The 27,671-nt window shown below is 29.7% G+C and overlaps 6 protein-coding genes across 20 annotated transcripts in view; 3 read left to right on the top strand and 3 right to left on the bottom strand.

Moving 5' to 3' along the window:
- The window catches only part of LOC124954387 (tumor protein D54), a 14,346-nt gene extending 9,881 nt beyond the window's left edge, over positions 1-4,465 (bottom strand). Inside the window, exon 1 of the mRNA XM_047507264.1 lies at positions 4,171-4,465. Coding sequence (XP_047363220.1) covers positions 4,171-4,189 — 19 coding nt within the window. The 5' untranslated portion in view covers positions 4,190-4,465. The remainder of the gene's footprint in view (positions 1-4,170) is intronic.
- Positions 4,466-7,182: 2,717 nt separating this feature from the next.
- On the bottom strand, positions 7,183-14,253 carry LOC124954638 (oxysterol-binding protein-related protein 2). Of its 3 annotated transcripts, XM_047507874.1 has the most exons (10): positions 13,875-14,253; positions 13,108-13,240; positions 11,503-11,701; positions 11,280-11,389; positions 10,998-11,156; positions 10,642-10,842; positions 10,355-10,544; positions 10,057-10,173; positions 9,724-9,941; positions 7,183-9,560 (listed from the first exon to the last, which is right to left on the bottom strand). In XM_047507874.1, the coding sequence occupies exons 2-10, from the start codon at positions 13,137-13,139 to the stop codon at positions 9,458-9,460; spliced, it is 1,329 nt and encodes a 442-aa protein (XP_047363830.1). In that variant the 5' UTR covers positions 13,140-13,240; positions 13,875-14,253; the 3' UTR covers positions 7,183-9,457. The 3 variants fall into 3 exon arrangements, with proteins under 3 accessions (XP_047363830.1, XP_047363832.1, XP_047363831.1); XM_047507876.1 differs by lacking the exon at positions 13,108-13,240 and having other exon boundaries at positions 13,875-14,252; XM_047507875.1 differs by lacking the exon at positions 13,875-14,253 and having other exon boundaries at positions 13,108-13,257.
- Positions 14,254-14,635: 382 nt separating this feature from the next.
- LOC124954641 (transcription initiation factor TFIID subunit 9) lies at positions 14,636-25,902 on the bottom strand. 4 transcript variants are annotated; one of them, XM_047507892.1, is made up of 3 exons: positions 23,632-25,902; positions 23,108-23,485; positions 14,636-20,094 (listed from the first exon to the last, which is right to left on the bottom strand). In XM_047507892.1, exons 1-3 carry the CDS (start codon positions 23,768-23,770, stop codon positions 19,949-19,951), a joined length of 663 nt encoding a protein of 220 aa, XP_047363848.1. In that variant the 5' UTR covers positions 23,771-25,902; the 3' UTR covers positions 14,636-19,948. The 4 variants fall into 4 exon arrangements, with proteins under 4 accessions (XP_047363848.1, XP_047363846.1, XP_047363845.1 ...); XM_047507890.1 differs by having other exon boundaries at positions 23,108-23,557; positions 23,632-25,887; XM_047507889.1 differs by lacking the exons at positions 23,108-23,485; positions 23,632-25,902 and adding exons at positions 20,368-20,817; positions 20,892-21,238.
- LOC124954642 lies at positions 15,802-17,496 on the top strand. The gene is made up of 2 exons (XM_047507893.1): positions 15,802-16,707; positions 16,976-17,496. The coding sequence occupies exons 1-2, from the start codon at positions 16,484-16,486 to the stop codon at positions 17,196-17,198; spliced, it is 447 nt and encodes a 148-aa protein (XP_047363849.1). The 5' UTR covers positions 15,802-16,483; the 3' UTR covers positions 17,199-17,496.
- Positions 17,508-19,729, top strand: LOC124954640 (cilia- and flagella-associated protein 20-like). The gene is made up of 4 exons (XM_047507888.1): positions 17,508-17,864; positions 17,970-18,161; positions 18,527-18,759; positions 18,881-19,729. Exons 1-4 carry the CDS (start codon positions 17,781-17,783, stop codon positions 19,326-19,328), a joined length of 957 nt encoding a protein of 318 aa, XP_047363844.1. The 5' UTR covers positions 17,508-17,780; the 3' UTR covers positions 19,329-19,729.
- On the top strand, positions 21,301-27,247 carry LOC124954639. 10 transcript variants are annotated; one of them, XM_047507885.1, is made up of 5 exons: positions 21,301-21,410; positions 22,713-23,071; positions 24,074-24,166; positions 24,518-25,292; positions 25,372-27,247. In XM_047507885.1, the coding sequence occupies exons 4-5, from the start codon at positions 24,553-24,555 to the stop codon at positions 25,637-25,639; spliced, it is 1,008 nt and encodes a 335-aa protein (XP_047363841.1). In that variant the 5' UTR covers positions 21,301-21,410; positions 22,713-23,071; positions 24,074-24,166; positions 24,518-24,552; the 3' UTR covers positions 25,640-27,247. The 10 variants fall into 10 exon arrangements, with proteins under 10 accessions (XP_047363841.1, XP_047363837.1, XP_047363838.1 ...); XM_047507881.1 differs by having other exon boundaries at positions 24,507-25,292; XM_047507882.1 differs by having other exon boundaries at positions 24,074-24,279; positions 24,507-25,292.
- Positions 27,248-27,671: the final 424 nt, after the last annotated feature.

Raw genomic sequence — 27,671 nt, 5'->3', positions numbered from 1 at the left:
ATAAACTTCGCAGATCAAAATCAAAATGAAAATTGCAACGAGCGTAGTACCGGAGCGAAAATTTATTGAGGCGAAAGAAGAGGGGAAAAAAAAAAACAAAAAAGAAAGAAAGAAAAATAAATCCTGTTGAAAGATTCATAAGATATTTTTTATTCGTTCGCAAAGAAAAGCAGCAAGGCGAAGGAAGTTTGTGCTCGAGTGATCCTTGATGTTTTACACTTTGATATAAAAAGAAAGAAAGAAAGAAAAAAAAAGAAAAGAGAGAGAGAAAAGAAAAAAAAAAGAAGAGGAAAGAAAAAAGTTATTATCATTAACTTCTTGTTTCTATCGATTACTAGCAAGCTAAGTTACGTCAACTTAGCTTAAGATTACTATAGTCACTCTGACACAACGATGACTCATTTCTTAATATCGCATATTAATATTTCATTAGAAAATTAAATCCGAAAAAATTACAATTCAATTTCTAATCATACAGAAATATATTTTCTAATCACAAAGTAATATATATTTTTATTTTTCTTTTTTTTTTTTTTTTATTTCTTTCATTCCTACTACTACTACTATTACTACTACTACTATTATTACTACTATATATATGTATATATTGTTATCATAAATTAGTTTTATCGACGATGATAGGAAAAAGAAAAAAAAAATATATATATATATATATGTATATATTCTTAAATATATATATAGAATGAGTCAAATCATATAAAACATATCGTATTATTCCGATTGAAATGAATTTAAATGAATAATTATTTACGACATTAATAATTATTGATTCGCTCCTTAAATTAAATATTTATATTCATTCGATCATTTCGAATGGACTCGGGAAACATGCAATGGCATTAATAACGATGAGTATTAATCGGAACGTGATCAATCGATGACTGAAAACACGAATCAAGTACTCATACGTGATCACAAATACTTCAATATGATCGACGAGGATTCTACAAGAGCATGAGTTTGACGTAAATCATAATTTTTTTTTCCTTTCTTGTTTTTTCTTCCTTTTTTCTTTTTTTTTTTCCCCTCTCTTTTTCTTCCTATAAACAGCTCTTTAAGAATATTCATTTGAATATTCACTTGTAAAGATCTATCCTGTTCGTCGAAAATCATTTTTCACAATTGATTTTCGATTAACATATATGATGTACGAAATATAAATTAATCGAAAGTCAAATATATCAAATCGACAACACTGGAAGTTAAGGTGTATAAAGTGTCACTTTATTTTACGTGTAGCCATTTGGAAAATAAAATAAAAAAAAAAAAAAAAGAGAGAATGAAAGATGAAAAAAAAAATTAACGCGCATAAATAACGATGAATTTTATTTTAAATTCTGATTTTTCAAAAAGATCTCTATAGATCTAAAAGTGATTCATATCCTGTTAATAAAAAATATATAAACGAGTTAAAATTAATAACCAGTCCTCCTCTTCATGTTTTCGTTTTATATATCTTACTAACCACATTGATCGAGAGGGATCTCTCGTGATTACTGGTTCACCTTCAATAAAGTAGAAAATATCATCTCGATCGAGGACCACCCACAACAAAGATCCTCTTTCCTTTTACACGTATACACACAATCTATTATATTTTATAATTAATTCTTAACATTAATACTATTAATCCTTAATTTACAATATATATATATATTGGATATACGTTATTTATAAAATATTAATTATAAAATAATTTATTATAATAATATTAAATGAAAAAATTATTATTGCAAAAATAAAATGAATTAAAAACAACGAATATCTATATTTTTCTTTTAGAGCCAAATTAATATATCAATAAATTAAAAAATAAAATTACTATTACTAGTAGTAATAATTAATTCTTTACGCGTTTCCTATGTGAATCGAATACAATATAAACGTAACGCGCATTCACACGTACGAAACGATGTTTATGAAGTTGATATGTAATTATAAGTCATTTGAGTTATTAAAGAACAATATTCGCCTGTCTAACGACATACGTAATTTAAAAATTCTTTACGAGAAATTATTTTCTTAAAAATAAACAACTTGTTATTCTTAAATAAACAATACGTGTACTTATATCATTATGTTCGTCATATATATATATATATATATATATATATATATAGCTACTAATTAAAAAAGAATATAATTATCCATTAATATACATATATATGCCTTTCGTTTCGAAATAGTAATATTGAACATGACCTTTGCTTATCAATGTAGCAATCCTTATCTCTATCAGCTATGTATTATACTTATTATGAATCATATACACGCGCAAATATATACGCATGCATGATACAAACTCACATATATTCTTTCATCAACTTCAACTTGTTTTTTTCCCAAACTTCTTTTTTATGTCCACCTTTTTTTCTATTTTTTTTTTCTGTTCTTTGTTTTTTTTTTTTTTTTTTTTTTTTGTGAATATATGATACACAATGTTTATAATTATTTTCTATACGTTATCCACTGTAATATCCTATATGAAGTGCATATTTTATTTCAAAGCTTTCAGTGTAGTAATATTAACGAAGCTGATATTTTATAATACTATATAACACGAATAATCCAAAGGTAGTTGGGTTAGGTCAGTACACGTATTTATTTCCTGCACGCACATATACTCTATAATAAGAGGGGGGAAAGAAAATACAAAAAAAAAAAAAATAAATAAAAAAGAAAAAGAAAAAATAAGAAGGAAAAATTTACTTGTAAAGAATACATGGTGCATGTTCTTGTAAAAAAAAAAAAAAAAAATAAATAAATCTACGTGGTAATACGATCTCATACTTCGTTACAACTACATGCACGTAACTTAAACTATATTTGCGTGGATAATAATTATAACGAAAGAGAAAAAAAAAAGAAAGAAAGAAAGAAAGAAAAAATATGAAGGAAAATTTATGACGATAAAATCGATGAAAAGGCAAAAGAAAAAAGAAAAATGAAAAGATAAAAAAGAAAAGATCATTCGGAACACATGGCTTATATTGGATAGATAAGATACATATTGTACGTCTCATTATTATTATAGATAAATAAAATGAATATATATATATATATATATATATATATATATATATATAATTAAAAGAAGAAAATATCACGAATTATTTAAAATTAACAAACTATCTCTCCAATGGCTTCTTCATTCTCATTAACTAAATAGTCAATCGAGTTGTTAAGAAACGAAATTCTTTGCTAATTACGTTAATTCAATTACTATGCCTGGCTAAAACGAGAATAAACGTGAGCCGGCTTTTCCGTTTGATGAGATACACGAAAGAGAAAGAGAGAGAGAGAGAGAGAGAGAGAGAGAGAGAGAGAGAGAGAGAAATAGAGAGAAATAAATAGAGATAGAGATAAAGATAGATATAAAAATAGAGATAGATTTTCCTTGAATATAAAATGACCAATTTGAACAATTGTAATCAGTTTAATACCCCGAACGTTCTAACCTAAAAATCGATATTAATTATTTTCTTATTATACATACATGCATACATACGTACACATATATTATTATGTATAAATACACCATCACACAAAGACATATGTATATATATATATATATATATATATATATATATATATATATATTTATTAAGATCAATAAATTTCGTTAATTAAAAAAAAAAAAAAAGAAAAGAAAAGAAAATAATCATTAAATCATCTTCCTCAAACGTTACATGAAAGGCGTAGTAATACATTCTGAAAAACATATGTGCGTCGGTAGGATAGCAGCTGTGATTACGTTCACGTAAAAATGCGCTTAGGTTAGAACTACTTCCTTTCTCCCTCTCCTACTCCCTCTCTAGTACATCTGTCTCTACCCTCTCTCTTTCTTTCTCTCTCTTTCTCTCTCTCTCTCTCTCTCTCTCTCTCTCTCTCTCTCTTTCTCTTTCTCTCTCCCTATCTCTCTTCGTCACGCCAACATGGAACGAATTTCGTCGACCATACGTAATAGGCATAAATCGTCAATTATTACAATTCGATAAAACTATATCAATATAAAAGCAATATAAAAGAGAAAGATAGATATATGTGTATATATATATATATATATGTATATATATACGTATATATTGCTTATAATTAATTCGATATTCCGTATCTATCTATCTATCTATCTATCTCTTTCTCTCTCACCTGTTGGTACGTTGCTCATCTTGTTGTCGTTGAAACGAAGTAGTTCTGGCTACTAAAGAAGATCTCGTCCGTTTAATGAGACACTCCTCGTATTTATCTCGATGTTCTATCTTTTTCTTTATACTCAGTAATAATACACTGGGAATGAGATCGTTTAAAATGAGATAAAGGCACGTCGAAAATGTTCTTGAAAAGAAATACGCGAGATCAGAAGACGTGTTCTCCGTCACCGGGTCTAGATCGATTCTTTCTGAGTGCCGTGCGTCGAATGTCGTGGCAGCCATATTGGAGCTAACATCGTCGTTCTTAGCGCCGCCAAGCGGACGCTTATTGAACGATCGTGTCGATAAGAAAGGAAATTTGTAATCTCGTCGACGTTATCGATCGATCGATGTAATTATTTCTTATTTCTTATTTCTTATTCAAAATCATTGAACATTTTTATTATACATACATGATATATATATATATGTATGTATAAATAAATTAAATTAAATATGTATGTGTATGTATGTACATATATTATACGGGTAAACAAGAGATTTACTCTTAGTTCTTTCTTAATAACGTTTATTTTTCATTTTCTATTTATCTATGTACAGTTATATACTGACTCGTCTATACATATATATATATATATATATATATATATATATATATATATATATATATATATTATATTAATATATATTACATACGCATATATTATAAATATATATATAATATATAATATATAATATATAATATATAATATATAATATATAATATATAATATATAATATATAATATATATGTATATATAAATATATGCATATATATGCAACTGAGAAACATGATAATTAATATCCTCTAAAAATTTGCGAACTCGTTATAGAAATGTTTCTATACAATGCAACGATCCGTTCAATATACATATACAAAGATTAATTTTTCTTTTTCTTTCTTTTCCTTTTTTTTCTTTTTTTTTTTTTTTTTTTTTCTTACAGGATCAATATTATATCTCTCCTGATTCCGGCAATTACCACGAATGATTTTTGATTTTTTTTTTTTATTTTTTATTTATTTATTTATTTTTTTCATTGGATTATTCTATATTACGTCGTTTCGAAGCGTAAAAATTGTTTGTATTGCACAGAGATCAATTCCTACGTGGATTCAGCGTACGCACACGCTATTGTTATTTAACATGTCATTTTCTATGCGTTCTTGTCAATACAAATATTTGTGTGTGTTTGTGTATCCATATAACCATGTATATATATATATATATATATATATATATATATATATATATATATATGTATGTCACGTAATGATGGTGTGCGTTTATCTGCACGTTATCTTGGATTAAATTTCATCATCGATCGATAAATTTTAATCAAGATCTTGTATTGAATGATTCCACGATAGAACCTTGATTTTTATCTGCGTTTTATTGCTTTTTTATGCTTTTTTTTTCTTTTTTTTTCTGAATTTAATACTCTCTTTTCCTTCTTTATTCTTTTCTTATTCTTTGAATACAACATCCTGTCAGTTAATTTATTTCGTTAGATTTTTACATGCTAATTAATTAACATGTATCTAAAATTTTCAAAGAGCTTTACACAACCGAAAGAATATATATTTATTTTCTAGCAATGAAATATCGATGTTTCCGGATTGTTGATAATTTCGACACGATCGAGGCTCTATCATAAAGAATCTTACACATAATGTACTTCGATCTCTTTCGTAAGATTTGTAATTATCTTTTATTATTATTATTATTATTATTTTTATTATTATTATTATTATTATTGTATTATTATTATTATTATTATTATTATTATTATTATTATTATTATTATTATTATTATTATTATTATTATTATTATTATTAATTATCGACATCTCGAATCTCGATAGAGAACGCTTGATTTCTAAGAAGCGTATCTAGATAGTCAGAGACTGTCTTAAAAGATTCGGAGAAATTAGCGCTTCTGCTTACAATATTACGACAAACAAATCAAAAAAGCCTTTAGCAATGTTGTTGTTCAATAATCATTCTTGTGATTTTGTACTTTGTGTATATATTATATCAATTTATATATACATGCATATATACGACTATATATGTATGTATGTATGTATGTATGTATGTATGTATTATGTGTTGCGTGTATGTACGTGTGTGTATATGTGTGTCTGTGTCCATTGTTAATTTCTTACAAATGTTTGTTACAATGATTAAAGGAACAAGAAAGAAAAAAAGAAAAAGAAAAAGAAACGTGAAATCATAAAAATCATAGCATTTTAATGAAATTCTTTTCGATCGTTCGTAATAAAATTCATTGCGTTTTTATTTTCTTTTTTTCTTTTTTTAGTCTTTTTTTCTTTCGTTTTTTTTCTTTTTCCGTTTTTTCTTTGTTTTCCATTTTTATTTCTTCTTTATTCTCTAAACGATAATTTCTAATACAATTACACGACATTCGTGAAGATTCTAACGCAAAGCTAGGAGCCAGAGTTGATAAGCTAAGCTGACGGATTTAGAAGCTCTTTAAGTCCGTATACATTCTTCTTTAATTCTAATTCTAATCAATTCGAATCGGCGTGGGAGACAACTGCATTGGCACAATGAAGTATCTGATACGTTATCGAAAAATTTCAAATTTTTTTCCGATTATTTCGTAACGCTTTGAAATATGATGCATTGTGTATTTGTGAAAACGATCGATAAATAAATAAATAAATAAATAAATAAATAAAAACAAAACAAAAATGAAAGAATTATTATATTTTAAGAAGTTCGTCTTAACAAATGTAATTTCATTTTGAGAAATAAAATATAACAAAGTTAAAATAATCACGAATAATGATCATGCATTTAATTTAGAAAATACGTTCTAATAATTTATTTCATTTCGACGTAATTAATCATTCGGATTTAATTTCGACGCAATAGCAATAGTATTATTTTTGTTTCTTTGTTTCGTTTCGTTTATCATTGTTTGTTCTCTTTTTAATTTATTAGTGTTGATTAATTTACTTGAAAAAAAAAAAAAAAAATAAATGAAATAAAAAAAAATAAAAAAAAAAAAGAATTGGTAAGTAGAAAATGTTATGATACAAACGTTTTATATGTATGCATGTATGTACATAGAATTGCAAGAAGCTACCGATTAATTAATTCTTTATCTTTTGTTTGTTTTATAAAAATAGTGTCACAGAGACGCTACAATTTGTTTTTCTCATAATAATTTTCTCGATTAGTAAAAATGAACGCAGAAGAGGTGCCTGCTTGAGCGTGCTCGAAAAAACTTCTTCTCACGACAAGTAAATTCTTTGGATTGTTTTGTTTGTTTGTTTGTTTGTTTGTTTGTTTGTTTATTTATTTATTTGTTTGTTCGTTCGTTCGTTCATTTGTTTTGTTCCTTTCTTTTTTTTTTAATCTTTTTAATCTCTCGCACGGAAGATCGATTGTAAGGAAGAACAATTTTTTTTTTATGTTAATATAAAAAAGTTCTTCTTGAGGATAGTCTTATTCGCCATTTGTTAACATATACATATATTGTATGTATGTATATACATCGAGATGCGTGCGTGCTCGCGTATGCATTTGTGTGATCAAGTATAATACGGTTTATATCTGTATTTTTTCGTTTTTTCATCATTTCTTTCCTTTTTTATCCTCTCTAGTTTGCATTTTGTTGTTAGAAAAAAAAAATTTAATTAAAGATGGAAATATATATAGAAAGAGAGAGAAAGAGAGAGAGAGAGAGAGAGAGAGAAATGTAAAGAAATTTCTTTACTTCTTGATAGTTGAAAATTTTACACACACATACACGTAAATCTTGTCTATATTCTTATCGTTTAATTATTCCTTTTTAGAATCTCTATGTCAGAAAGTGATAAAACGGCTTCGTTCTCAATGAATGGAAAGCTAACGAGTTTGACATGCTGTTAACGACCACCATAACTAATTAATTAGTAGAGAGTTAGTCAAATAAAGGGAGCTCCTGTTGATTCAATGGTACAGTTAGACAGAAAGAGAGAAAGAGAGAGAGAGAGAGAGAGAGAGAGAGACAGACAGACAGAGATGAGCAGAGAGGAAGAGAGAGAGAGAGAGAGAGAGAGAGAGAGAGAGAGAGAGAGAGAGAGAGAGATTGAGATAGAAAGATACAAGTGTGTAATGTATCACACAGTGTTTCTCTTTTTACACCGTTTGCTTTCTAATCTTTCGACTAATTCGTTTTTGTCGGACATATTTCTTCTTTACAATACATACACATACATATTTATTATCTATCTATATATATATATATATATATATATATATACGTATGACCTGCATACGATTTCTCTCTTTCTCTTTTATGTTTTTACATTTTCATGTTTTTTCTTTTCTTTCTTTTTTTGTTTTTTCTTTTTTCTTTCTTCTTTTTCATTTCACTCTACGAGGCGTAAGCTCGCGTTCTAATTATACACAAGATCAAATAATTGCAGTTTAGCACGAAGATTTCGTTTGTAGATTTTGATTATTATCATTGGAAACGTTGAAGACGTTTTTCCTTCATATTAAATTAGACTATCTACTATGTATATATATGTATATACATATACATATATATATATATACACTGTGTAAGCAGACACAATTTGTATAGATCGAAAAATTTCATTGAGCTTTTATAGTTATAATCTTTTCTTTTCTCTTTTTCTCTTTTTGTTTCTATCTTTTTCTTTTCGAGTTGTTCATCTCTCACAGAGATTTGTTTCGATCGTGAGATTGTCAGTATCGGAATAGTAAATAAAAGAAAGAAAAAGATGGAAAAGATAATGAAAACTAATGGAGAAAAATTTTTTTTTCTTAAATAAATTGCTCTCTCACGACATCCTTATAACTCTTTGAAGTATTCTAATATATTTTTGTTTCTTTTCTAGAGAATTTTTTTATCTAACCACACGTACATACACATACCAGCCGTTTTCTTCTTTTTCTTTCCTTCTTTCTTTCTTTTTTTTTCTTTTTCTTTTTTTCTTTTTTTTTTTTTTTTTTTTTTTTTTTTTTTTTTTTTTTTTTAATTTGACCGATTGACCTCCAACAACACGAATCTTTTTTACTCATAAATCAAACAATATCGTCGTCGATCAAATTTCTTTTCTGAAAAAAGAAACAACAACAAAATCTTCTCACAATAGCTAACGCATCAAACGTAATACGTTCTTTTGACTTTTGCGTACATGGACTAGTTTTTTTTGTTAGTTTTGCTTTAATTTGTTTTCGTCAAAATCATTTTTCTAATATTCATTAGAATATATCTTCGATGTCGGTGTAATTACGATCCCAATAGCCACCTTTGTACAGCCAATCGTCTTGGCCCGTGTATGGATTAATTGTCCATCTGAACCATCTGTAAAGAAAAAAAAAAAACAAGAAAAGAAAAAAAAATGAAAGAGAGAGAGAAAAAAAAGAAATAACACAAATTAACAACTAACATCGATGATAAATTTCAATTGAGAGATTATAATAATAATAATAATAATAATAATAATAATAAAATTTGTTTAGAGTACTTGGGCGTCCATTCTTGTCCTTTCTTTTGTTTCCTCATCTTTCTAGAATCACGTTGCTTCTCCTCGAGTCTTGCTTTTTCAGTAGCCGCGCCATCTTGATCGCCATGTTCTAATTTTCTTATATCCGGTCTTAATCTTGAATCAGTCGGACATAAATCCTTTCTCATTGTTGGTTCTATCTCATTCAGGGACATTGCGAATGTAGTGAATTGAAAGTACTACAAATTTTGATAATGAATATTAATACTTTTTTTTTCTTCTTTATACCTCGACTTATTATATAGTATTACTTATGATAATACTAGTACTAGAAAAAAAAAAAAAGATATTTACGTTAGAACTGTTCGGTGGTCTCGGTGAAACTTCCCAAAGTGTTGTCGAGCTTGGTATTTCGTCGAACATTGGTGTATCCTCGCCGTCTATACTCGTTGATGATTCGTCAATCGCATCCTAATTAAAAACAAAATGTATTATCATCATATTGATATTAAATAACGTGCACGTAACATCGAATTTATTTTCAATGATATCTAAGATTAAAATAAATCCATCTTTATTTATTCAACAAATGTCAAAAGAGAAAAAAAATTATCTTTTTTTTTTTTTTTCTTTTCATACGATTAAGAGTTACCTGATGAGATGGTTTGAAAGCCCCAACCTTGAGGCTGTGAAGTTTGGCAAGTACTTTTTTGTGACCTGGACTACCTTGCGGACTTTTAGCATCCCTTTTCAATTTTTCAAGGGCATCCTCGTACAAGGATGGATCACAGGAACGTAATCTTTCGGTCCATTTCCCATATAAATATAGCAATTTTCTTTTTCTAAAAATAAAACGTTTTATATATTTTTTTGAACCTAATTTTGCTTTTCTTTCTTTTTTCTTTTCTTTCCTTTTCTTTTTTTTTCCTTAGACCTTACTCTTGATCCATTATGAAGCCTTCGACTCGGTGAAGATCTTTGCCATTCCAGCTTCCACTTTTGAAAGTTAACACTGCTTTCAAATTTGAACCTCCACATTGTTTAATCTCAAGTGCACCCAATTGTTCCATCCAAAGTTGTCCAACCAATACGTTATGAAGAATACAATTAACATTCTGCCAAGTATACGCCTCTTTCCATCTAATATAATCGATAAAACAAATAAATAATATCGATCATGTTTTTAAGTAAAATTAAGGGCAAACCATTTTATTATTGAAATTGAATAAGCGATATATATATATATATATATATATATATATATATATATATTGTATATATTATATAAAACTTACTTGAGTAATTCGACCGTGACGATACCCTTTGGATGTACTTCTATCGATTTACCCCAGAACTTTAATTTAGGATGTATGCTACCGTGAAAAACAAAATCCTCGCTATCAGCGTGAAACGCCGATACTGGTGGATGATGAGAGACTTGTTCACATACTATTCTAAAAGAAATAAGAAAAAGAAAAAAAAAAGAAGACAAAATAATAGAAAAATATTATTATGTGAAAGATTAACTCGACAATTTATTAACATAGTCGATTGAATTTTAATCGTTACTTTATTACCTAAAATCTTCACGGGTTAATTCGTAGGTCTCGCCAAGCAACGGATTGAATGGTTTACCAAGACGTTCCCAATTCGAAGCCAATGCGCTTACGGCAAAAGCGGCGACGTACTTCGTAATAAATACGAATGGATATATTTTATAAATTATGTGTTCGTCGTTTTGTAGAAAAAAAAAAAAAGGAAAAAAAAAGGAAAAGAATATATAAATATGTATTAACTTACTTTTAATCTGCCGACAGGTGTCTGTTCGGCGGAAGCTTGTTTCAACAATTTTGCATATTCCATATATTCCGCGACTCGTTGCAGAAAGGAAAGTGGCTCGTTGAATATAACAGGCATTGTGATTTTGCTAAGGTCCTTGCCCAGTGACAATACCGAGCAGAGATTTACCTCTGAGTGACCCGGAACCGGTAATGATGTTCTTCAAATAAACGAATTACATTACTTATTCTATAATAATATATACATATATGTATCATATTCAAACGAATATAAAAAAAAGAAAAACATATATATGTTACATCGTATTCATTCTAAACATATAAATACATATATGAACATGAACATATAGTTTCATACGTGAATACGTAATAATATCTAATACGATCGATTACTCCTATGCATGTTATTTTGGCAACGTAATCGTCCAAAAGGCTTGTCTCGAATCGATAAATGAAGTTTGTAGTCTCTCGAGAAAGAAAAGGCCAATGCAAAAGCACGATCTAACTATAGGTATATATATATATATATATATATATATATACTACACATATGTAGTATATATGTATATGTATATTCATATACACGTATATGGATTATCAGCAAAGTGTTCCTCTTTGAATTTGATCAGAAAACGAGCAGCGTTTTCGATATTCAAGTACGATAACTTTATTGTCATATGTAGCTATAGTGTAGATACTATATTTATTAAAAGACAGCTGGAGTTTGTGTCGGTGACCTCGTTAGTTCGTATTCCCTACTTTACGTTACGATATTTGAGTAGGTCATTCATCCGCTTTGACGATCGTTTAAATCTTGTCAAAGGATATAAGTTTATGACTTCCTAAGGATATATATATATATATATATATATATATACATTTATAAATCGAATTATAATCGAATATCTCGTTTGATCGAGTAATTTTTTTTTTGTTACTCTCTTCTCACTTATAATTAATATATCTTTATTAATTTTACAATGATCTAATCCAAAAAAATCGACGATATATAAATGGATGTTTACTCAAGATGAGATAAATCATTCATTCTGATGTATGTATGTATATGTAATTAAATATCATCAACGGAAATTGCATCACGTCATCTCTAAAACAAGAACAGCAAAAGAGATAGTCCTCCAATCAGAGTAACCCCATTCATTTGTTCTCTCCACCCCATTCGTTTAACCCCGATCGATAATCGAGTTCTGTGAATGAGAATCCGTGATCTTTCGAAAGATTGATCACGTTCTAAAAAAAAAAAAAAAAAAAAAAAAAAAAGAAGGGAAAAGGAAAAATCAACGCTTCGCTCTCTCTTATTTAATTATGCGAAAAAAATTCGAGATAAAACGATTGGCGATTAAAGGGAAATTAAATGGAGAGAGAAAAAAAAGAAGGAAGAAAGGAAGAATTTTGAGGAATTTTGTCGTTTGAAAAAACGGAAGAAAAAGGGAAAACAAAAAAAAAAAAGAAAGAAAAAAGAAAAGAAAAGGGGAGACGAAAAAACAAGGGTAGGAACAAAAGGGGAGAAAGAAGCGACAGAACGGAAGAGAAGAGAACAATACAAAACGAAAGAAAACAAACAAAAACAAAACAAAAGACAAACCTGTATCGACCCGATATCCTTTCGCTGGCCATTGTACGAGCCTGTCGTCGTTATTGAGCTACCGCCTCCACCTCCACCACCTCCGCCGCCTCTCGTGTTCCGTTCAATTTGTAAAAATAGTTTCGTTTTTCGTCTTTGGAAGAAAGAAGGAAGAAAGATGAAATCGAAGCTGATGGAACGTGATTATAAGATCCAGTAAGAATGGCAGCGTCGCGAGCACTCTGGCGTCTCGACGACGATGTCGCGACGTCCAACGACATCCGGCGTCGCGGCGTTACATATGTATATATACATACGTATATGTATATATATATATAGTTACATAGACAGAGAAGAGAGACAGGTAGACAGAAAGAGTTAGAAAAAGAGAGATAGAGAGATAGAGAGATAGAGAGAGAGAGAGAGAGAGAGAGAGAGAGAAAAAGAGGAAGAAAGAAAAAAATGAAAAAAGAGGAGAAGGAAAAAAAAAGGAGTATCTCAGAAATATACAAATAAATAAACCCACATAAAGATTTATATCGTTACTTTTTGAGGCCACCGACCAGAAGATAAAGATAGATAGATAAATAGATAGATAGATAGATAGATAGAAAGAGAGAGAGAGAGAGAGAGAGAGAGAGAGAGAGATTTCACCAAAACTTTAAATAGTTTATATGTGTGGTCTGGTTGTGTGTGTGTGTGTGTGTGATGTCCAAAATGACATAAGGAAATAAAATTGAAATGTATCCTATAAATTAACGTTATGAATCGAGAGATTCGATTATCACCGTGTCATTTTGATATTGTCTCATTGGATGATAAAATTGTTTGTTTCGATTTCTCTTTCTTTTTTTTTTTTTTTTAGTTTTCTTTTCTTTTCTTTTAGTTTCTTTTTCTTTTGGTTTGTCTGTTTTATGTCTTTTTTTTTTTCTTGTTTCTTTTTTTTTTTCACTCGCGAATGATTAGAAATGTCAGAGTAACATGTTCGTCACTTTGTTAGCACGTTGACGAAGTCACCGCGATCAGCTGGACGCTCCGAGACTAGGAATGCACACGTTTTAACCCTCGGGCGTGACGCCGAGCTCTCTCTCTCTCTCTCTCTTTCTCTCTCCCTCTCTTTCTCTATCTCTCTATCTTTATCTTTCTTCTACATTTCTGTACAATCTGTCTCCTTTCCATCCCCCCTGCCTCTACCCCTTTCCCCCGTCCCTTATGTCAGCACGCATTCTCTACCTTCGCGCGAGCGCGACAGAAAATATCAATAGATTCGAGCATGGTTGCTGAGCTTCCTTCTCTCTCTCTCTCTCTCTCTCTCTCTCTCTCTCTCTCTCTCTCTCTCTCTCTTGCTCTCTCGCTTTCTATATCATTATATTAACAAACTAACCCTTCGTGTTCCCTTCGATCCTCTCTCTCATTGGTTATCATCGGTATTCACGCATGCGTCCTTCTAATAATTGCGAAGAATTTGAATTTAAAATGTCGAATCGAATTTTAATTCTCTTTTCTCATTTCGATTGAATATTGAATCGTCCTTTTTTTTTTCTTCTTCTTTTTTTTTTTTTTTTTTTTTTTTTTTTTTAATTATTTCTCGTATCTTTTCGATTCGTTAGAAACTGATGATATTAATTATAGATATTGGATTATTATGTACACGATACTTCTTCTTTTTTTCTTTTCCTTTTAACAAAACAAGGAAATTTATCATTCAACTTAATCGCCCTTATTACATTTCAACGATATAATACAATTTAATCGTTTGATTTAATTGTCCCTTGTATTCTTGTACGAAATAATGCAATTATAAGAATAACAATTATTACAATTGAATTATTATAATCGATACGTTATACTCAGTTTAATTTCATTTTCATTCTCTACGAATTTCTTTTTATTTATTTGACGTCGTTAAAGCATACGAGGGTGTCGATATAAATTCATTCGATCTCGCGAAATATATTATCGAATATTAATAACAATTCAAACAAATCAATTATGAATTTAATAAAGACCAAATTAAATTATTTCTAATCGTATTTCAAGTTTTTTATAAGGCGTAATCGAATGTTAATCGAATGTTTTATCTTGATAAAGTAATTTCGTGCGATATTTATTGCATCGTTCATTATAAGTTACAATTTTTTTATCAATTAAATTTCTTCTTCGTTTCATAAATAAGAAATATATATATATATATATATATATATATATGTATATATATTTACGTAAATGTAATTGAAACTATTAAACTTGATATATAAACGCGTTAAATAAACTTTTAAATATCCTCGAAACATTTTCTCCGCCACTTTCTCCATATAAATGCTTTCGTGTCTTGAATCCATTCTCTTGAAACAATCGTCGTGCGCGATAAAGGCATAATTACTGTTTCGATAAAGTACACCACGCGTACGTTAATTAAATTCGTTCATTCTGTGCTCTTCACTTTTCACGACCGTCAGTAACTTTCATTTGACGATCATTTATATAATGCTTTCCATCGTTAATTAACTTTTATAACTATGTCATAGTTTCTTCTACATAGTTTGAATTTTCAAGTACATACGTATGTGTGCGTGTTTGTATTTATATATTTCCGTGTGCGTGTGCGTATATGTGCGTGTATGAAAATTATATCGATTGAAATCGAATAATTTATAAATTAATAATAACGCTAATTGAATTCTTAATAGCTTTCTCGAGACAACGGGAACTTTGAGTTTATTCTCTTTGAAATCATGTTATAATATTATATTGTTTTCTTTATTTTAATTGCAATATTATATTTTGAATGATCTTAAAAAATGAAAAAGAAAATAAGAGAAAATATAAATTGTAAAAGGAATATATTTAATCTAAAGATAAATGAAATTTTCATCGTGCCAAATCGTCATCTAACGATTCGAATCTATCGTTCGTTTACGAGGATTATTATTCGTTCAAGTATCGTTCTAATCGTCGTCAACGTAACGTAATATCTCGTGATCAAGTAGAAATAAGAATAAACCAAATATCTATCTCACTATTGGTTCACCTAGAAACCAAATCGATATTCGTACGAGGCACAGGGGCTCACTTCGTAACAGATCTGCCAACTTTCATCGAAGTCGTCAGTCTTGCTTGACACGCGTCGTGATTTCCGAATAATTTGGAGAACGATATCGAAATTTTTTTTTTCACACTTTTCGTTTTTTTCCTCTTCTTTTTTTTTTTCATTTTTTCTCGCCGTTCAAAATTCTCCATCGAAGATCATATTTTTATACGATATAATTAACTCTTTCTCTCTCTCTTTCTCTTTCTCTGTTCTTCTCATTCTCGAGAAACCGAGAGTGAGAAGGGGAAAAAAAAACAAAGAAAGAAAAATAGATAGATAAATAGATAAATAGATAGATAGATAAAAATGAATAAAGAAGTTGATACGAGGAACGATTTGTTCCATATGAAAAGTGGTGATAATATTTTGAGCTACACCGACGACGAATATTTAAGAAAATCTCATATAGAACGAGAGAGCAAGCAACATTTCAAGAGATATCGCACAAAACATATGAAGCTGTTTCCCGAACTCTATAGAAGCGACGTAACGATTCATCCCAGTTACACGAAGCTCAAAAATTTACCTTAGTAAGATTGAAATTATAAATTATAAAAGTACAAAAAAAAAAAGCAAAAAAAAGATTGAAAAATTACAAATAACTATCTATCACGAAAAGATAATTCAAATTCATTCAATCTTTATATACATTTATCTTGATCGATTTAAAATGATAATAAATAGAAAAATATTTTAATTATTTTATATAACATAAAAAAAAGATTTAATTATTGTTAATTACACGTTTAATTATTTATTCATTTTTTTTTTTTTTTTTTTTTTTTTTCTTTATAAAAGTCAAGTCGTCTGTCATCAACGTTTGCAAAGTATCAAGAAACAAATATCACGTCAACTAAATCGTGAGATTATGAATTTTGCGATGATACAAATGTTTGCCCTGGATAGTATAAGGATCGATCGAATTTTTAGCGTTGGAATGTCACCAAGGATCACGATCGTCCCAGATTTTGCGACGGAGAAGGAACGCCGACGTATCGACGAGATATTACGTTATTCATAAGTAAATGATTAATAATCGTGCGTGCGTGTATATACCTACGTAATGCGTATTATCAAATCTTACGTATCTATTGTTATGAATCACGTGGACGCACATACAAAGCAAAAATAAATGACCTTTATATACCAGCAATCGATTACTTGTCATTCAAATACAATTATATTCATCGCTAACCGTACTCTACTTTCGTCCTTGAAAATACGCTTCTGCCTACATACATAATTTTCTTTTCTCTCAGCTAGTTCGTTATATTATACATGTTTTTTTTTTTTTTTATTGTTTACTTTTTTTTTTATAACATTCGTTCCTCCAACATAATACAATTTTATTAAATTAATTTTTATTTACCATAAACATATATATATACATAACACATTGTCATTTTCAGTCGACTGTAGAAATCGTTTTTTCGATTATTTTAATAAACGAAGAAAGATTTAGTGTGAAAATAAAAAAAAAAAAAAAAAAAAAAAAAAAAAAAAAAAAGAGAAAAAAAAGAAAGACATAATATCGTTGACACTTATACTATTATCTTCGAATCGATGATTGAAAATCATTTTAAAGATATCAAGAACATTAAGGATGTACCGTAAGTCCTATCAAAGTGGATTTTTATCAATCTTGTATAGCTGTGGATCAGCTCCTTTGGAATTATGGGGCATGCACGTGAGTTTTTTTTTTAATTATTATAGTATACAAGAGACACGATGGATTTATATATACTTCCTATAAATGTTACCGAACAATCATGTTAAAGTATGATACTGTTAGGTAAAGAACGGATATATAAGACGGGTCATCGACGAAGAGGTAAAATCATTAGCGTTGGAATTAGCTGGAACTAATGTGGCAACAACCTACATTTTTTGTCCAGCAGAGAAGAAAAAGGTTCTTGGAATTTCATTACCTTTTTTAATAATGATTATTAAGAATATGAAAAGATATTTCACCTTCGAGATAACCGTAAGTTCATACTAATATTTAAAATTGATTTTGTATCTTATATGTATATCTATCTATGAGCGCACACACACACACACACACACACACAGACAACATATAAGCCGTTGATTTAAAAAGTGGAGCAAGTCTATTTTTTTTTGCTTCATAAATAAAAACAAATTTTATGTTAATTAATAATAATTAGATTTAATTATTTTTTTTTCACAAAGTGGACTTGCCCAACTTTCAAAACAAACAACTCATATATACACACATTGTATATATTAATGTAATGTACAAATGTATATTTATAATCTAAATACAATATATATATATATATACATACATTATAAAAATTAACAAATATATAAATTACTTGTTTTTAGATTCTTGATGACAAGAACATGCATAGAAGATTTCGTGTAAGCAATTTTCAAAGTACTACAAGGGTCCGTCCATTTTGTACGACCATGCCAATCGGTTTATCCGGTGGATGGAATCAAATACAATTTAATTTAGCTGATTTTACACGGCGTGCTTACGGCAGTAATTACGTCGAAACGATGAGGATGCAAATACACGCAAATTGTAGAATTCGACGAATATATTTTGCGTCTAGGTCGTTATTTGTCATTATTTTAATAAGATCATTAATTTCATAGGAATATAATTTATTTAATTATTATATACGATATCATTTCTAAATTGTTTTTGTTTTCACTTATTTCTTTCATTCGTAGATTGTACAGTGACGAGGAATTACCAGCTGAATATAAATTGTTTTTACCTATACATCGAAAGAAATGTGTCAGAGAGAAAGTTGACGTTAAAAAAATTAGTAAACACGAGAAACCAGAGATCGAAGAACCACCAGTATTATATAAAACTCCGTCCGAACAAATTATTAAAGAAGAAATCAAAAAAGATGTTGAAGATGAAATTCCATCGGAAGTTCCATTACCACCAGAAGAAGTCCATATTCCTGAAACCGAAGTACCGATCGAAGATGAAATGGAAGAGGATGAATATGAGATAGAACATGAATATGAAATCGATGATAGACATTTATTTGAAGAGGAAGACACTGCAATAGCAGCTATCGGGGCAGCTGTCGAGGCAATTACCGAGGAACATGAAGAAGAGGATGATTTTATCTTAAATGAAATGGCCATGGAAGATGAGGGCTAACCGGAAGAATATGTTTCTGAATGATCAAGATCTTATAACGAAGCTTTTGAATGCTTTCTCATTATATTTTATCTATTATCTTAATCTAATATCACAAATTTAGTAACAAAATAGATTAAATTAATTGATAAAATTATTGATTTCAAAGCACATAATAATTGTAATATAACAAATTTTACTGCTATTATTAAAAATGCACGTTATGATCGACGTTTGACACGTGTGCATTAATACATAGGAAAAAGTTATTAATATGATTGTATTTATTCGTTTTCTTTACTAATCAAATAAAAATTTAATAAATGATTATTACGTTACAAAGATAACTAAAGCAGAATCTAATGAGAATCCATAAAATCTTGAAAATCCCTATAAAGACAATAATTCGTATTAAATTTTAATCCCAGTGTTTGGAATTTCGTTTCTTACATTTAAATCTATTAATCAAACGAGATAGATTATTTATCTCTTTTGATAATAAAATAAAAAAATTTTATTTCCTAAATATACATGATCTAGATATATTAACATATGTTGATATTATCTAAATCAAATATTTTATGATCATATAATGTGTAAATCAAGAAATATAAATATTATATTATATCTACATTATACTGTTATGAAACATCATAATCATCATCATCTCTTTTTCTTTTTATAGAATCATCTGCTTCTAATTTCATAGGAGCCATAGTTTGACCAGAAGTAACATGTACTTTTGGTTTTGGTATTTGTGCTTTAACGGTGGCTGTTCCTGTTGGTGCTATAAAAATATAAAACATACAAGTTAAAGGAAGTGTCTATATAAATAGTACGAATTTAAATGTAAAATCTTTTAAATATAATTTTATCTTACATATTCGTGCACTTAACGAAATGAGATAGGATGGGATAGTTGAATGGAATTGAAGGACATGAAAATGATCTAGGAAATAATAATAAAATATATTATATTGAAGGAATATTCTTCTGCACTTTTATATTATGGAATATGCATAAAAAAAAAAAAGAAAGGTTATATGATTAAGTATTATACCTGTTGAAAATTTTAATACCGGCTTTGGTATAGATATTGTCTGAGTTCGAGCAACAGTAGTCAATGTGCCTGGTCTTTTGACTATTGAAAGACCAGTCTTACTTCCTTCTACTTTGATTCTGGATTGTACTCCAGATATATTATTACCAACTAATGAATGCATAGGCTTCGAAACAGTTTTCTTTGTGGCATTTTTCAATTTGTAATTTGTTGCATTCAAACAATATCTATCAGGTGGTAACCTTAGACCATTGTTTGGTTTAACGAATGGTAACGGTATATTATTTTTGGCACGAGCCACATCTAATAATACATCTCTTGGTGGTGGATTTGTAAAAGTACGTTCCAACTGCATTTTCACGGCCAATCTTACGTCATCTAAGTCGATAAACTTCTTTTTCGCATGATTCGCATATATTCTACTATCATCTAATATACACGTAACATAACCTAAAAACGCATTAAGAATGAAACGATATATTCTTAAAATTAGAAACTAGTACAAATACAATTAAAACACTTACGATATGTGAATTCAAGTAATTGATTGATGACTTTTGGTTCATAATCCGTGATTCCCATATCTTTCATAATCGACATAATAACTTGAGCGTCTTTCGGAATGTGTTTTACGTGACTCATTGTTTTAGATTTTTCAGTCATTTCATACGAACGAATGACTGCTGCGAATAACGCACTTTATTGAAACTAAATGTTACAATAAAAAAATATTTTCTTTTAACATTAACATTGAGATGCGATCACATAACGTTCACATGTGGAAGAATCGAAGAAATTAAGGTTAATATTAATTGAAAAGATAAAGTCGTCGACATTTGCGCCCTCTGAAAGCTAAAGTCAAAACTAATGGTGCGTATGTGTGACGTATATACGTATTCATGCCCATATTAAACGTTCGATAGTTCGGCAATTTTCGTTAATCGTCGTCAATCTTCGTCAATTCTAACTAGTTCCTCTGCCATTTTCAAACTCGTCGTTCAAGTAAAATGTTACCGTTGTGTAATCTATTTTTCATTTTATTTGTAAGTATAATAATCTTATTAATAATCATCGTTCTTTTTACAGCTTTAAATAATTTCTAGCTAGACTTGTTGTTAATTAATGTATTACAGTGTTTAATGTAAATAATGCAACAAAATTATTAAAGACATAATTCTTAACCTATTTCTATGAAGAAAAACCTAAAATAATAATAATTAAAAATTTTCACCTCTATTTAATATAAATATATTCGATCTTTTCATTAACTTAAAGATTACCGAATAGGTTTTCTTTTGCATTTCAATTAGTGAACATCGAAACTCTCTCTTTTTAGATGTAAAAATTTATAAATTAATATTTTCGATAATTTTTTAATCATTTCTAAAGTCTCTAATATATACGAAGTATAATAAATTAATGTCTAAACAATATTATGTTCGCATAAACGTTACATAGCTCATAATACATGTTAAATATAAAATAATTTCAATCTAATATTTTAATAGAATTAAAAAAATTTTGAACGCTTGTTCGTTGATCACATTTAATATTAACAAAATCAAACATTTGATTGACTTTGATATTTACCTTTACAAACATCTAATATTAAAATATTAATACTTTTGAAAATTCTATAATTATTTAAAAAATATATAATCTATACGGAATACAAGTGCAAATTAATATTTGAACAATAGTGCATTCACTGAAATATTAATTTTTCTCATTATCTTTATTACTATCTTAATATAATATCACAAATTTAGTATAAAAATAGAATAAATTAATTGATGAAATTGTTAATTTCAATGATTATAATAATTGTAATGTAACAAGTTTTATGGCTTTAATACAATCATTAAAAATAATTTAATACTATCATTGTGTTCAGTGTTTGACGTCAATGTGTTAATACTTTGGAATAAGGTGTTATTAATATGATTGAATATATTCATTTTGTTTACTTAATATTATAAACTTAATAACTGATTATTACGTTATAAGGTAATCAAAACAAAATTTAATGATAGTGTCTATGCCATCTTAAAAATTATTATAAACACAATAAGTCACATTAAATTCTAATCTCACTATTTGAAATTAATTTCTTGCATTTAATTCAATTAATCAAACAATATACATTATTTATCTCTTTCAATAATTAAAAATTTTCATTTTCTAAAAGCACATGATATGAACATATTAACATATCCGTTTCTTTCTATTGTTCAAATCAAATGTTTTATAATTATATAACAAAGCAAGAAATATAAATATTATACTATATCTATATTATACTTTTACTTAAACATCATAATTATCTTCTCTTTTTCTTTTTACAGAGTCATCCGCTTCTATTTTAATATGTGGCACAGTTTGTCCAGATGTTATTTGTACTTTTGGTTTTGGTATTTGAGCTTTAACCGTGGTTGTGCCTGTTGGTGCTATAAAAGATATAAAACATAACAAGTTAAAAAAACAAATAGTACTAATATTATTGTAAAATCGTTTTGATATATAAATAATACGTTTCATCTTACATATTCGTGCTCTCAATGAAATGTGGTAAGACGGGATAGTTGAATGGGATTGAAGGACATGAAAGTGATCTAGGGAATACATATACATATACATATATATATATATATATATATGTGTCATATTAAATTTAAAATATGTCGTTTATATCGCTAAACATGCTGTGAGTAATATAAAGTTATATAATTAAGTATTATACCTGTTGAAAATTTTAATATCGGCTTTGGTATAGATATTGTTTGAGTTCGAGCAACAGTAGTCAAAGTGCCTGGTCTTTTGACTATTGAAAGACCAGTCTTACTTCCTTCTACTTTGATCCTGGATTGTACTCCAGATATATTATTACCAACTAATGAATGCATAGCCTTCGAAACAGTTTTCTTTGTAGCATTCTTCAATTTGTAATTTGTTGCATTCAAACAATATCTATCAGGTGGTAACCTTAGACCATTGTTTGGTTTAACGAATGGTAACGGTATATTATTCTTGGCACGAGCCACATCTAATAATACTTCTCTTGGTGGTGGATTTGTAAAAGTACGTTCCAACTGCATTTTCACGGCCAATCTTACGTCATCTAAATCGGTAAACTTCTTTTTAGCATGATTCGCATATATTCTACTATCGTCTAATATACACGTAACATAACCTAAAAACGCATTAAGAATGAAACGATATATTCTTAAAATTAGAAATTAGTACGAATACAATTAAAACACTTACGATATGTGAATTCAAGTAATTGATTAATGACTTTTGGTTCATAATCCGTGATTCCCATATCTTTCATAATCGACATAATAACTTGAGCGTCTTTTGGAATGTGTTTTACGTGACTCATTGTTTTAGATTTTTCAGTCATTTCATACGAACGAATGACTGCTGCGAATAACGCACTTTATTGAAACTAAATGTTACAATAAAATACACTTTCTTCTTACATTAATGTTGAGATACAATCACATAATGTTCACGTGTGAAAGTGTTAAAGACAAAATAACGTTGTTGTTACTTGAAAAGATAAACATGCTAAACCAACAATAAACAAATTCCATGGTTGCCACCTAAACTGAAGAAGACGTTATTAGGCTTCTCTTCGTTCATAATGTTTATCATCCTGACAATAATATAAGAATAAACTACACTTTTTCGTTTCTTTTTTTAGTTACTATCAAAATTAAGGAGAAAAGACATAAATTTTTAGATTGGTACGAGAACAGTTTATGAATTGAGAAGTTGGCATCCCTTATACAATAAGGTTAGGTGTAGCTTATGGAGACGTAGCTTATGCGATGAGTTAGTTGTGTCCGTCTGTTTGTTTTGGGAAAATCTTTGTCTACTGAAAATCTAGATCTTTCGATAATCCCCTCTGTGAGTAGGGAGTGGTAGAATACTCCCACAGTACTCCCTGCTTGTCATAAGAGGCGACTGTGTGAATGGTGTGTGAATGTCTTGTACGGCTATTTCTTTCTTTGTTCTTCTGTCATCTCTTTCTCTATTCTTTCTCTCTCTCTCTCTCTAACTTCCTTCCATTCCTTTCCATTTCTTTCCTTTGGGGAGCTTGCCTCCCAATAATATTAGTACTTTTTCATGGATAGAACATCTACAGTTATAAGCGGGCGTGGAAGGGACACCCACGCCACGATGATGTCAGGTAATAGTAGGGCAGGCAACCCGCCGTCGTCAACCAGCAACTGCCAGGAGCTCGGGGTAGGCAACCTGACCCCAGCTCTGGATACTGCATCAGGAAGGACACCACAGGTAGGCGACCTGGCCTGCAGTGTATCTACTGCGCCAGGAAGGGTAGTAAGGGAAGAAACCCTGGGTGAATGGCAAAGGGCTGCCAGGGCTGTTGAGAGGATGCAGCGCTCTGGCTCGATGTCACCTATCCTGGTGAAAATGGACAAATGTGCGAGGCCCCTGACCTCAGAGGAAGAGGAGTTAAGGGTAGACTTGGTCGGGTTGAATAAGCAAGGACCGGTAAAGACCCCGGTAACTGGTATGGAGACTGACAGGTTGCTGGAACGCATGAGGAACTGTATCCTAAAAGCCGAAAACGGGAGGAGAAGATACTACAAGAACATTGAGGATGAAGCTTCAGAAGAGATGAAACATTGCTATAATAAGATACTGGAAATGATTGAAATCCTAAGGGAGAGGCTTCCAATTGAAGCAGGTGATTCTATTTCAAAGAAGGAGGCCATAGAACTGCGCAATAGGTTGGCGAACTTGAAAGAAAAAAATACCTGTCTCGAGAAAGAACGTAGGAAACTACTATTAAACTCCTTAGCTGCGAGGAACCAAACAACGACCCGAGATACTGCAGCTCCTGATCTCTGCAGAGAATCCTCTGCACTGGTCTCAACATCAGATCGTCATACAAGGTATAGTAACCCAATAGATGTACAGTAGATAGTCGAGTCGGCGGTAAGGATACTGACGAAGGCTGATACTGATCCGCAGTACCCAGAAACAGCTACAGCAGCAGCAGCAGTGGGAGCAGACAACGAATACAGCAACGACTGAAGCTGATGGGCCACACGAAAGCCCCACCCTCAGTGCTGAGTCCACACAACCCCCTGACGAAACCCTGACGCAACCATTGCAGGAGCAGGCGGCCCCCAGTAGAAGAAGGAGGAGGAGTGGGGCGCAGAGAAGAAAGAAGAAGAGGGAAAGGGAAAGAGAAATCGCTGCAATTTCCCTATCCTGTACCAAAGAGACGACGTACTGAGATGTGCTCCTCCGGAACAGGGAGAACATTAATATAAAGAATCTGGGGATCGACAACATGTTGTGCAGAAGAGAGCTCACGGACGCAAGTACGAGATAAAGGGGTAATTGAGAAGGCCGACTGGGTGGCAGAGGCCTTGAGGAATGCCATCTCAGAAGCAAGAATTACTTGCCCTCTGCGCACTATGCAAGGCGAATGCCGGCCTGGCTCACTGAGAAGGGGTACTGGGCGAATATGTAGTACATTTATGCTCGATACCGCCCACCCCCTCTCTCCTCAACGAGTTAGTATTAAGCATCGGGAGGTTTTTTACTCGATAGGCGATCTGAACCTGGGAGTATGTTCAGGCGGGTTGAATCCAACACTCCCCTGAGTACCGGGCTCAGGGGGCCTATGAAGGTTTTTCCTCCTAACGAAGCAAAAAAAAAAGTCTCTCGGTAATGTATCTATTCGTCTGTCCATCAATTTAATGAAATATTCGACAATATCGGAGAATCTTCAAAAGTCTCAAAAATTATGAATTCAGCTAGAATTATCGAAAAGATATAGGTTAACTATTATTTTTCAAGTTAAATTAATCGATAAAAGAGAGACGGTAGAATTATCGGTCGATTTAGAATTATTGGTAAATTTTTATCTTCAAGGAAGTATAATTTCTCATATGATTTTCTTTAGCTTTTTTATGATGTATTATTATTTTTATTGCATAAAAAAATTTTCTAGCACATATTAAAAATCGATTTTTATGCTATACGTGAAAAGAGATATAACCTATAGAAGCTTATGTATCGATGCAATAGTAATATCGATGCATAATAGTGTCGTGTTTTCCTATTGCATTTGTAGTTTATATTTTGCATATAGATATTATATACTTGTGGCATTTCTGAATCGAGTCGCCAGAAGGTATGATAGTCGCACCAGAAGAAAACTGGCAAGCCAATCAGAAAACAGAACAACTATAGCGCATGCTATTGGCCCAAATTTTCAATGTAGACGATTTAGTTAAAAACGAATTGTCAGTGTAGATAGTCGTTTTTAAATAAACCGATAAAGAGAATAATATATTCGTGAATTTTCATGGCATTCTTTCGGGAACTTTAAAAATAAAGGAAAATAAATGTGTCAATGATCTTAATCAACATGGGCACTTATACGCTACGAGTGAAAGGTATTTATAAGTCTTAATTAATACATTTAGAGAAACATAACAATACAACAAAACAATCGAAAGTATTCTTATGATTATTTTCGAATTTAACGAAGATATCGTCATTATTTTTATATTATCTTTATCGATCTTAAGGATCAATAATTTTGATTCATTTAATTCCTAACTCGTTAAATAAGATATTGTTCATTAATTTATATTATTACATTTTTATAACAAAAATTATCTCTATCCTAAGAATCAATGATTAATTTTACAATACATTTGTTAATATCTTAGATATTATTCATTTATTATTAAATTATTTATAAGACGTAAAATATAGTATTATCCTTTAATTTATTATTATACTTTCGAGAAAAAGAAAAAAAAATGTAATTAATTAATAATTCTTCTCATAAGTTAATAAACTTCACGTGGTGTGATTTAATGATCGATATTATCATCGTTCTTATTTCATAATTAAATTTCGTGTATAATAGTAAACAACGTAAGTACTTAATCATCGAGTTAAATGTTTACTTTTAATAACACATTTTGTCAATACTAAATAATTCCAATTACGTTTGAGTTTCAAGAATAAAATATTATTTTCTAATAAATCGTGATACGGTAGAATAAAGAGAAAAATTGGTTTAAAATGTTTACAGTCTCTTTCGACATTTTTTTTTTTTTTTTTTTTTTTTTTTTTTTTTTATTAACCATTGAATCTTTTATCTGTCGATAATACATCGATAACGATGTCGTTGCAGTTTTCTACATTACCAGTACACTCAGATAGTTTTAGTTATATCGAATTCCGCTAGAGGATTATTTGTATGATTGAAAAGAAATCGTCGATTAATTTAATTAAAATTAAAA

The sequence above is a fragment of the Vespa velutina genome, chromosome 15, assembly GCF_912470025.1.
Source record: "Vespa velutina chromosome 15, iVesVel2.1, whole genome shotgun sequence".
In the NCBI taxonomy this organism is placed as follows: domain Eukaryota; kingdom Metazoa; phylum Arthropoda; class Insecta; order Hymenoptera; family Vespidae; genus Vespa; species Vespa velutina.
The sequence above is the reverse complement of the archived record's forward strand: the minus strand, read 5'-3'. Positions and strand labels throughout refer to the sequence as shown.

Excerpts from the sequence above, each read along its gene's own strand:
- LOC124954638 (XM_047507874.1), bottom strand. The coding sequence starts at position 13,139 with ATGGCCAGCGAAAGGATATCGGGTCGATACAG. Across the intron at positions 10,843-10,997 it reads GTCACGGTCGAATTACTCAA|ATGGAAAGAGGCGTATACTT; the intron begins GTAAGTTTTATA and ends CGATTATATTAG. Across the intron at positions 9,942-10,056 it reads GACCACCGAACAGTTCTAAC|TACTTTCAATTCACTACATT; the intron begins GTAAATATCTTT and ends CAAAATTTGTAG.
- LOC124954642 (XM_047507893.1), top strand. The coding sequence starts at position 16,484 with ATGAATAAAGAAGTTGATACGAGGAACGATTTGTTCCATATGAAAAGT. Across the intron at positions 16,708-16,975 it reads AAGCTCAAAAATTTACCTTA|TCAAGTCGTCTGTCATCAAC; the intron begins GTAAGATTGAAA and ends TCTTTATAAAAG.
- LOC124954640 (XM_047507888.1), top strand. The coding sequence starts at position 17,781 with ATGTACCGTAAGTCCTATCAAAGTGGATTTTTATCAATCTTGTATAGC. Across the intron at positions 17,865-17,969 it reads TGGAATTATGGGGCATGCAC|GTAAAGAACGGATATATAAG; the intron begins GTGAGTTTTTTT and ends TGATACTGTTAG. Across the intron at positions 18,162-18,526 it reads ATTTCACCTTCGAGATAACC|ATTCTTGATGACAAGAACAT; the intron begins GTAAGTTCATAC and ends ACTTGTTTTTAG.
- LOC124954641 (XM_047507890.1), bottom strand. The coding sequence starts at position 23,770 with ATGACTGAAAAATCTAAAACAATGAGTCACGTAAAACACATTCCAAAA. Across the intron at positions 23,558-23,631 it reads ATTACTTGAATTCACATATC|GTTATGTTACGTGTATATTA; the intron begins GTAAGTGTTTTA and ends ATGCGTTTTTAG. Across the intron at positions 20,095-23,107 it reads GATATTAAAATTTTCAACAG|CACCAACAGGAACAGCCACC; the intron begins GTATAATACTTA and ends ATATTTTTATAG.
- LOC124954639 (XM_047507877.1), top strand. The coding sequence starts at position 24,499 with ATGGATAGAACATCTACAGTTATAAGCGGGCGTGGAAGGGACACCCAC. Across the intron at positions 25,293-25,371 it reads ACATCAGATCGTCATACAAG|TACCCAGAAACAGCTACAGC; the intron begins GTATAGTAACCC and ends ACTGATCCGCAG.